Source organism: Centroberyx gerrardi, chromosome 16 (genome assembly GCF_048128805.1).
Source record: "Centroberyx gerrardi isolate f3 chromosome 16, fCenGer3.hap1.cur.20231027, whole genome shotgun sequence".
NCBI lineage: Eukaryota > Metazoa > Chordata > Actinopteri > Beryciformes > Berycidae > Centroberyx > Centroberyx gerrardi.
In genome coordinates this window covers 299,626-309,753 of record NC_136012.1, presented here as the reverse complement: position 1 = coordinate 309,753, position 10,128 = coordinate 299,626, and the positions used below count along the sequence as shown (strand labels likewise).

At 41.0% G+C, this 10,128-nt stretch overlaps 1 protein-coding gene across 1 annotated transcript in view; it reads left to right on the top strand.

The window, feature by feature from the left end:
• The first annotated feature begins 3,767 nt into the window (after positions 1-3,767).
• atoh8 (atonal bHLH transcription factor 8) overlaps positions 3,768-10,128 on the top strand; it is a 32,345-nt gene continuing 25,984 nt past the window's right edge. The window contains exons 1-2 of the mRNA XM_071902904.2: positions 3,768-5,991; positions 6,923-7,078. Of these exons, the coding sequence (XP_071759005.1) occupies positions 5,308-5,991; positions 6,923-7,078 (840 nt within the window). The 5' untranslated portion in view covers positions 3,768-5,307. The remainder of the gene's footprint in view (positions 5,992-6,922; positions 7,079-10,128) is intronic.

Below are 10,128 nucleotides of genomic sequence, written 5' to 3'. Positions count from 1 at the left end.
AAAGTAGCTTATTATTGCCTATTAATGCTTGGAGTTTACTCAATATTATTATTTTTGTCTAAAATAAATTTTTTAATTTTTCACATAAATTATTTTGACAAAAATTGGCGGACCCCGTGCAGTACCTCCGTGGACCCCCTAGGGGTCGCGGACCCCCGGTTGAAGACCACTGCTTTAGAGGAATCTTTCCCAGGTTTCATAAAAGGTAAAATTATTGCATTCTTCCATCCTGAAAGTACTACTCTTTCATCCTAAATCTTAGTGAAAAGATCAACAATACTATGGTGAATGCTTAAACATAATATAACACAAATGATCTTTTCCTGAAACTGTGATTCCACATTTAGAGAAAGCTAAATTGAGTTTAGATGAGCTGAAGTCAACAACCAGAGCATATTCTGATTGTTTATCTGTCTTGTTTCTTAAGTATGTCCTTGTTTAAATAAGAATTTCCCTTCTCCTTTGTCTATATTTTTCATCAAGATGTGACCCCTTATGAACATGTTTTCTTTCTCTATCACTACCCATTTATCTCCATCAATTAAAACCAGTAGCCTACTTGCTTTTTTGTTCCGACCATTCACCTTTTGACAGACCATCCATCTTGTGTACATATTTCAGAGTTAATCAAACCAGAAAAATGATCACTCCATATACTGGTATCCATAGACATTCCATTTACATTTCTCTTATTACTTGAGTTTTCAAAGTTTTGCTCTTTGACTTAAAAAAAACTAATCTGAAACAGTTCATCAGCAGGTTTAAGCATTTCATGAATTTGCTCACAAATATTGTTCTGTTCCCAGAAACTCTTTTGGCTGCCGCTACTGTTGTGTTTATCCTTGCACTTTTCGTTTTCTGGTGGTAAGTTACATTGCTAACCTTTTCAATAAAAGAAACAATCTTGGCCTTATCTACAATCAGACATTCATTCGTTACAGGATATTAGTGTGAGTGTCAAAAATGGCAGGGGCTCTACAAACTGATAATGCCACCTATGAGTTTTTAGAGAAATTTCTATACTTTCACCAGTTCTATGGACCCCAAAGAGGACAACAACTAGAGTAGTTTAAAAAGCAAAATATTTTACAGTAAATCAATGAAACAGTTTAAAAGAATCAAATCGAGTCCCTAAAAGTTCATAAGAAAATACTCAAGGTCCGAACTGAATTCGGATCTTGAGTATTTTCTTATGCATGCAGTGTCAGTCCTGGCTCATCTCAGATGAGTCACCCAAAGCAGTCCAGAGTTCAGCACAGACAGGATGAAGGTCCTCCCAGGGGCAGTGTGGTTCCTTTGGTCCACTCAGCCTAGGGGACAGAAAACAAGTCGCGAGTAACTGTGCTTAAAGAGTAACTAAACCCCAAACCCAAATCTTTGGTGAAGCCTGACACCTAATGGTGAAAAGTAGGGTACTGAACTGGCCTTCTCCTATTGTCTTTGTGCCAGGTGATGTCACCACCTGTTGTACTCTATAGAGGGTGACATCACAGGGCACAGAGACCAGCCAATAGCAGATGACCAGTTCAGTACAGATTTAGGTGGGGTTTAGTTACTCTTTAAAGCTACACCAAGCGATTTTTTCTGACCACTAGAGGGTGACAGAAACTGCAACACATTTTGTAAACACACACAGCGACGGAAGCCCTTAAGGACAAACCGTGCATAAAGGCTAATGGCTAAAATAAACATAGAAATATCGCCGGTTACCAGCCTTGCTTTGCCAGATTTTTCTCCCACTGAAGGTTACATGTCCCACAATGACAAGTGAAGAGGTAGGTAGTAAGTTTACTAGTTGAAAACATTTACTCACTCGCTTCATCGATTTGCCATTACTCGGGCCGACTTTGACAACAAGCTTTAGGAAAGAGGTGAAAACAACAACACAGCTGGTCCGCGTGTGTGACTATTTGTTTATATCATTACATCTCATGGAAATCTCCACGTAGCACACGTTAGTTTCAGGATCGGTTACAGGGTCTAACATCACTTATTGCAGGTTTAAATGAAGGGCTCAAACTTCTGCCCAGCTAGCCTGTCAGGCCCAACCAGGTCAATCTGTCTGGTACCGCTCTGGAACAACTGCCGCAGCAGCACACCACTAGGGCATTACCAGGACTCGCAGCCGGCACCTTTGCAGTGTCCCACCCACACACCCATGTCCCAAATCCACTACTCACAATGTTCCTGGGAGATAGGCTCCAGCCCAGGGTGTGTGCCAAAGGCCTTGGTAGGAACACTATGCTGCTGCACTTCTGCTGCCCCTCCCTTGGCTGCAGTCCCTTGGCATGGCAGTGGTCCTGAGGGCTTACTATAGTGCCCCCTATGGACCAGTCAGTACCATTCTTTGTGTCCAAGTAGCAAGTGACCAGGACTATGTGCCAAATTAGAAAAGCAGTTACCAATGTATGGCCAAATTATTGGACCAAAATTGCAGAGAAATAATAATAATAATAATAATAATGATAGGATTTCCAGCAATAACAATTCCATATTTTATTTTACATCATATTTAGTAGACCTATTTCAATAGTGCTAATTCTAAACAGGTCATAATTTGAGTTGTATTGTAAGGGTAGGTGAACATTTTGACTGTCTATGGTGAAATTAGAGAGATTAGATTAAAATATCCGAACTATAAGAACCATTTCAGATGTAGGCTTGAGCTCATATGAGAAAAACGAGCAATAACTAATGAAAGAAAGAATCAAAGTTTTGTGTGCACCAGAAGATGACGCTGTTTAACCAGTTTTGTCTTCTCACAACTGAAATGATATGCTAACACTAACATTAATACTAAAATATTAATAGCCTACTAACATCAGTAGGCTACTAACACATACACTGATAACACTAATAAAAATAGCCTACTATAATTCTAACAGTAGCCTACTAATACTAATAATACTATTACAAATATTAATACTAGCACTATAGTACATAATACTAACGGTAATACTAGGCATACAAATTAACAGATTAGATCCGTTCAATCCATTTATCTAATTTTAATATCTAGGCCTCTCACCATCACCACCAATCAATCTCTCTCTCGCTCGCTCGCTCGCTCGCTCTGTATAGGCTATATATATTTCCAGCTGACACTCAGTGAGGCTCGACACTAGCCAGCCAGTCAGACGCCAGCGGAGCCGGAGCCAGAGGAGCGCGAGCCTGCACCGCCACCAGCTGTCTATTCGTTCTTTATGTTGTGATATTAATAACGGTAACCGACGTAAACGGTGCGCGGTGTGTTGCCAGGCAGATTAGCTGAAGCCACAGAGGACTGGAACCGAGGCTGGGACTTAATTACATCACTTTCTACAGGTGTTAGTCCATTGGAATACTGGGGTAGGACTGAATAACGGAATCGGCTACCAAAATCTGAATATCAAGTATAAGGACTAGGCCTAGGGCCACCGTTTGCCTTGAGAACATCTTAAGTCCTACTTGTCCTGATGTCATGAACTGTAGTGGAATATTGGAGCTTTCTTAAAGAAGGAGAGCTTCCGATTCTTTGAGGGATGAAAGAGGAGTTGCCGTAAAGGTTCAATGATGTTGAAATCTGCTGTTTGGTGAGGCCATGGAAAGAGTTTGATTTCATCCTGCTGTTCATGAAACCAGCAGTGTGTATGGCGGCATTATCATCTTGAACAGGAGAACATCAGCTCCAGTCCTCCCTGGACTGCTGTCACCCAAGCCCTGAACTGTGTTGTTATTGAGACTGGGTCAGTTTTGTGGCGTTTACCAACTGTCCTGTGAAGTGCCGTCTAACCCTGTCGGTGAGCTTCCACTTCTGACTGTTCCCCTTGACACATCGATTTTTTTGTTTTGTTTGTTTTTGTGACTAATCCATCTGGAATTCAAACACCAACTATTCGTCTTCTGTGTAACTCTGTTGACCAAAAATATTGGACACATACCCTACTGCTGATTGGTATTCAACTTAAGATTGGTCAGTGTAGCTGCTTTTGGAATTGTGATTTAGTTACTTCAAAGTTTAAGTTCTTTTCATGTGGTGTTTCCGTTATTTTGTCCAGCTGCTGTAACTCCACTGGAGCAGCTCTGTGCTCAGTGTGTATCAGTGTGGGTTATTCACAGTGCTGCTATGCAGACTGCCTGGAGCCACACTCAGACTGCTAGACTGTAATCCAGAGTCTGAACAGAGGCTGGGACTGCTAAAAACAGACAGAAACCTTTACAACTAATAAGGAAAGAGCTTTCTGCAGGTGTCAATCCACAGGGACAATTTGTGCGGAATAGCAGATGCTACACAGCTTTGTGTACCAGTGTGGATTATTCAGAGTGCTGCTATGCAGACAGACTGGAGCCACAGAAAACCTGCTGGTAAAGTTACAGCAATGTACAAAGCTCTGCAGCTTCACTCAGTGCAGTTAAATAGCTTCTGTTTTACAGCAGGGAGCTGAAAGTTTTGTGATTTGTCATTAATGGTGGGTTGAGACTTTTTTATTGAACAAAATAAATACTTTGCTTGTATGTAAAATTGTGAAGACTCACCATATAGACATACTGAAGCCAAAGGTTGAGACTGAGACACTGTAAGCAACAGAAGCCCTTAGATTATATTACCATGATGATGCTAGCAGGTGAAAATTCAGTGAAATTTCTCTTCTGTAGTAAGTGAAATTTTGTGGAATTGAGACTTTTGTTGGAACAGCTCTGTGTTTGAAGCATAGGCCTGTGCTAGATGGAGCTAAATGTCTCAATGTCAATGCAAATGCTGTTTGCAAGATATTCATGATGCTATACTTTTTATAATAGGCTATTAGCACAATTATCATGTCTGCATTGCTATTGCAAAACCGCAGTTTCCTTTAGCCTCTTAAACTTAGTTAATTGAGATACATCAGCTGTCAATTAGGCATAGAGTGACATAGAATCAACTTTAAAGTTTAAGTTAGTTGAGTTATTGAATACATTTATTCAATAAAGAGGACTATGGATGAAAATTGGCTCATCTATGATGTAAGCTTTTATTATTGATATGTGTCATAAATATAGGCGGGTGCAACATTTATTGTGTCTAGTAAGATGAAAATGTACAGGTTTTTATTTTTTATTTTTTCATATTATAATCTGACACATGGTACAAGGACCACAGTGAATGACATAGAATAGACAGCAGGCTGTACATTTGACAGTGAGTAAAAATTAAAAATTAGTTTAGCAATTGATACATGTATTATTATTTGTTTTAGTTTTATTTAGCCCAGTTTAGATTAGAGTAGTTGTTAGTTCTGTTAACTTTATTTCAGTTTAGTTTTGTTAGTTTATACTCGGTGTTGAAAAATGAGGAACCCTCATCTGTTGACCGATTCCTGGAATAAATCAATTAACAGCAACAAAGCAGACCCGGTACTGATATCTGTCCCAGGCATTAACAAGAAGTTCAAGAGGAAGTCTCGTGAGCCCAAACGGCTGTACAACAGCACCACAGACCCTGTGGGTATGAAAACCTACCGAGCGGACATTGTGGATGAGGATTCAGCAGAGGAGACCCATAAAGAACCATCTAATGTCAGCAGGTTGGCTCCAGTACAGAGACAGCTGATGATGCCACAGGAAGAAATGCCCAGTACTACCGGGATCCTACCAGGATTACCAGAGGGCAAAGTGGCTATATCGTCACATAGCACTCAGAGTGGTGCTATAGACATGAGGATTGGTAGTAATGTTCCTTCTATCACGGCAAAACTGACCCAGTTACCTGTCTCTCAGTTCCCTAACACACAGACATCCCACTGGCCCTGTACCATCTCCCAGCCCCAGTCAAACAGACTCAAACTGGGCCTCCAGTCCTCTTTCCCCCCTCTGACAACAACCAACACCAGTCACAACCATCCATCCATCCACCATGTCTTCCCCCAGGACTCCTCTCTGTCTGGCCAAGCTGCAGCCCTGTCTGTCCCTGGAGCCTCCCAGACCTCCCAGTGTAATGGTCATGTTATGGAGACCCAGGTCCATTCACCCAAGGTCAGCTGATCTCTGATCACCGACTTAAATGATGCATTTTACCCAGACTTTCTGGAAGTGCACAGCAAGCAGAATCAACACTGTATTGAACGGATTATTCTTATGGCTGGATGACATTGCTGTCTAACCCTGTTGAAATTAATAAAAATTTTTACTCAAACACAGTTCTTACATTTTAGTGGGTGCTTGATGAGAAAGGTTTTCATACTGTTCAATACATTGAACTGTTTCTAATCATATAGGCTAAAATTCTTAAGACAGCATTAGAAATGTCAGTGTTTAACAGTTGAAAATAGTGAATTAATCTTAATCCTAATTATTAATTAATATTTAGACTGTTGAAAAAGCAGTGAAATTAAATGACAATATCTGTCTCTGAAATTAAAAACAGCAACAACGATTTATACAACACCAATTGATTAGTGCATCACTAGTCACAATTAAAGTCGTAACAAATGGGAGTCAATGAACCTGACATTGAAAATATTGTTGAACTGTCCTTGTTTTCTACTCCTACTACTGTTTTCTGCTTATATCAGTTTGACCCCTCCTTGTTTTCTGCTCCTAGCAGTGTGCTAAGGTTGAGTCAAGCTTTATAACCCTGGAACACAGTGGTTTTCAATCATGGTCCATCGTGACCCAAGCGTCTGCAAGTTTGCATCACAACGAAACGCTACATCAGCTGATTTTACTGATAGGAGTGAATTAGGCAAATCAGCTGCTGTAGTGTTTGGTTGGAATGAAAACCTCTACTGTTGGACCTTGATGGGACATGGTGAAACCAATTTGTCTAGATCACAAGTTCAATCCTAGTCTGTTGTAGTTTCTTCCTGTAACAACAGTGAAACAGAATAACACGTTAATGACATCATTGTATAGTCGTCTTTTGACTGGTTCTATAATCTGACCCTTCCTTGTTATCTGCTCCTAGGACTCTCCTAGGAAGCGGGCGGGGATGAGTGCTGATATTCCTGGGCGTCTTCCAGAGGTCAAAGCCATCCAGCAGACCAGGAGGTTGCTGGCCAATGCCAGGGAGAGGACCCGCGTCCACACCATCAGCGCTGCCTTCGAGGCCCTGAGGAAACAGGTCAGGCATCTCTACTGAAAATACACACACACACTCAGCCACACATGTATACACCCAAATATATGCATACACACAAACTCTATGTCACAGCCTCGCAGAGAACTGTGCAGTAAGTTAAAAGGAAGTGGTTTAAAACGGTTCACTAAAAAGTGGGCCACGGGAGGAGGCCAGGGAACAACTGTTGATGTGCTTTCCCAAACTGATTAGCACATTGGTGCCATCACTGGGGATGTGTTGGTCTCTGGCATTGTTCCAGATGGGGACAGTATCATCATGCCCAGCACTGAAACTTCTCACCGGCCAACGGGCTCAAGGGAACAGACCTCGTCAGATTGTGGGTTGACTGGTCAGCACATGAAAATGTGCTAATTGTAGATGTTGTAGATGCTATTTCAATGAGCTTAATTGAAATAGAATCTACAACAAATTGTTACTTAAATAACAAAAATATTTAAAATATTGTTTTATTTATGCTGGGCATACGTTCAAAACAGCCTATTTAACGTCCAGTTTCATCAATGAATGAAAAACATTTTGACGTAAAAGACGAACTGTGAAGTTTACACACTCTTTACACCTACAAAAAAAAATTGATGAATATCCAAACGTGTAAAATTTTCCCTCTACTAATGTTTATTTATTCGTTCTGCTCACATTTCATTAATTAGACCCAGTCACTCTCAAACAGAAACAAACATAACACACAATGTCAACACAAAAACCTCTTGTAGAGAATATTATGCTATGAAGCTGTCAAAGAAAAATCTCTCAGCCTTCCACCTCACCGGTCCACCCCCTCACCAAAACCCAAATGATTATCTACATGTGAATGTCCATGTAGGGTGAATGTAGCGTTTTTTCCAGCTTTTTTTTTTTCAACGGCACTTTGGGAATCTCACTCAAGGAAATAGCACAAATGTTGAGTACCAATAAATTTAACCAGGTAATATTTCATTGAGATTAAAAAGGAAATCTCTTTTACAAGAGCGACCTGGCCAAGAGGGCAGCATTGAACAACAGTACAAAGTTACATACACGGAGAACATAACAGCATAACAACAGCAACAGTTAACACACACATACATATTCATTTAAAACAGGTCAGGTAGATTAGATGCTGTCTTGTCCAGTACATTTTAGGTATCCTGCAGTATGTTTCGAGAACACCTGGGTCTATGAGTGGTTTGCAGCTTTGGTGCTCCCCAGCTTCCACAGCAGTTTGTGTAGCAGTGACATACTTTTTGATCACACCTCAATTACTCATGTTCCAGACCCAGGGGTATACCAGAACCAAGCCTAAAGGTGGCAAGATGGTAGTTTAGTAAAAGGAAATTTAAAGCAGCAAGTTAGTTGAGTTGCTGCATACCTTTCTTTGATGCAAAACTGCAGTACCAGGGAGAGAAAATCCTGAACCCATTGCCTACATGCAGCCTATTTAAAGGGGAAAGTCAAATCGAGTAACCTTACACACCTGGTGTGTGCCAATTAGTGGGTGTGAACCACCACCAGGGGTAGCCTACAGTATGTCTCCCTGCTACAATCGGAAAGTTGCCTAATAGCGCTGGTCAAAAAATAAAGCCTCTGTGTGCCTGTAATGGTCATGCATATGTAAATTATATGTAAATCTCATTATTTTGGCCACATCATATTTATTTGTAGGCAAGCAATGCAAATCGAGATTGCACCCAATTCGATAATACACCAACTCCCCAAAATTCATGAGCTAAAGGACCACACCATCAACTATGACACTGAATGAGGATGCGGTGGGTAGTTAATTGATGAAGCATGGACTGTCTTGGTTGCAATGTGATATCATCATAATGGAGTTGGCTGTGGTTTTAGGAAGGAGTTGGGTGTAGGATGTTGCCGGGTAGCTGCCAGGTACAGTGACTCCCCCAGTGACCCACATGGGCAGCATTCTGAGATTGCTTTAAATAAATAGAATTTGCCAAGGGCTCAACGGAACTTAAGTAGGAATTGAGTTTGAAATAAAAACAGGGGATTGGGTGGCCTGTCTGGGTTGTTGCGCATCGTTTGAGGCGAAAAACTAGACAATAATAGGATTGGAAAGACAGGTCTGAGATGCTTGGCTGTCAAGATGGATCAAATTTGATTGAGGAGGTAGTCAATTTGGAGCATTGTAGAAAACTGAAGAAGATGAGCAGGAACATAGTTTCCAGTGTATGATCGACCTGGGGAAAGCTGTATCAAGAACAAAGGGTTTAATACAAAGGGAAAGAAGATCTGCAGTTAGCGAGAGCCAGTGGGGTGAAGTGATAGACTCTTGATGTTGAAGGCCTCTAACAAGCAGAGACATTTGAGGATGGTTGGTTGGGGAACCAGACACTAGTTTTGAGAAAAAGTTATTTCTGTCAAGGTACGCTTTGATGGTAGGAGTCATGAGTGATCATGAGGAGTTTTCGTAAGAGATGAAGCTTGTCAAAGTAACAAGGTCAAAAGACAGGAAACAGAGGCTGAATCATTGGTGAAAGGATTGGTAAAATCCTGTACTATAAGAGGAAAAGGTACTGCAGGCGAGACTATTGGTGATTGCGTATTGAAACTCATGGATCAGATGTCCTAGCAAGGGAATCAGATGTTGAATATTGTTGCTCAAAATGGTAGAACCAGGATTACCCTTTGAATGCAGAGCCAAGCTTCTGAATTTCTGAAAGGAGAAATGAGAAAGAGATTTCTTCGACCATTCATGACTCCACAAGAGAGCAGCAATGATGACTGGATATGTTGAGTATAGTGCAGAAGAGGGATGAAGAGAATCGTGGGAGAGCAAGGAAAACTCAGGTGGCCATTTGGCAAAGAAACATCTATCTCCGTAAAAAACCCTAAATCCAGCAGAAGGCGTAGCATCTGTAGAGACCTGGATATCATTTGGATGGTGGTCGTCATAAAAGAAGGTGATGCTATTCCAGCTGGCAAGGAGGTGTTTCCAAAAACAGGAGTGAGGTGGATGAAGATGCAAGAGTGGCCTTGTGAGATGATACACAGGGTGAAGTTGACATGGCAGAAGTGACAGCAGTTGCCTTTTG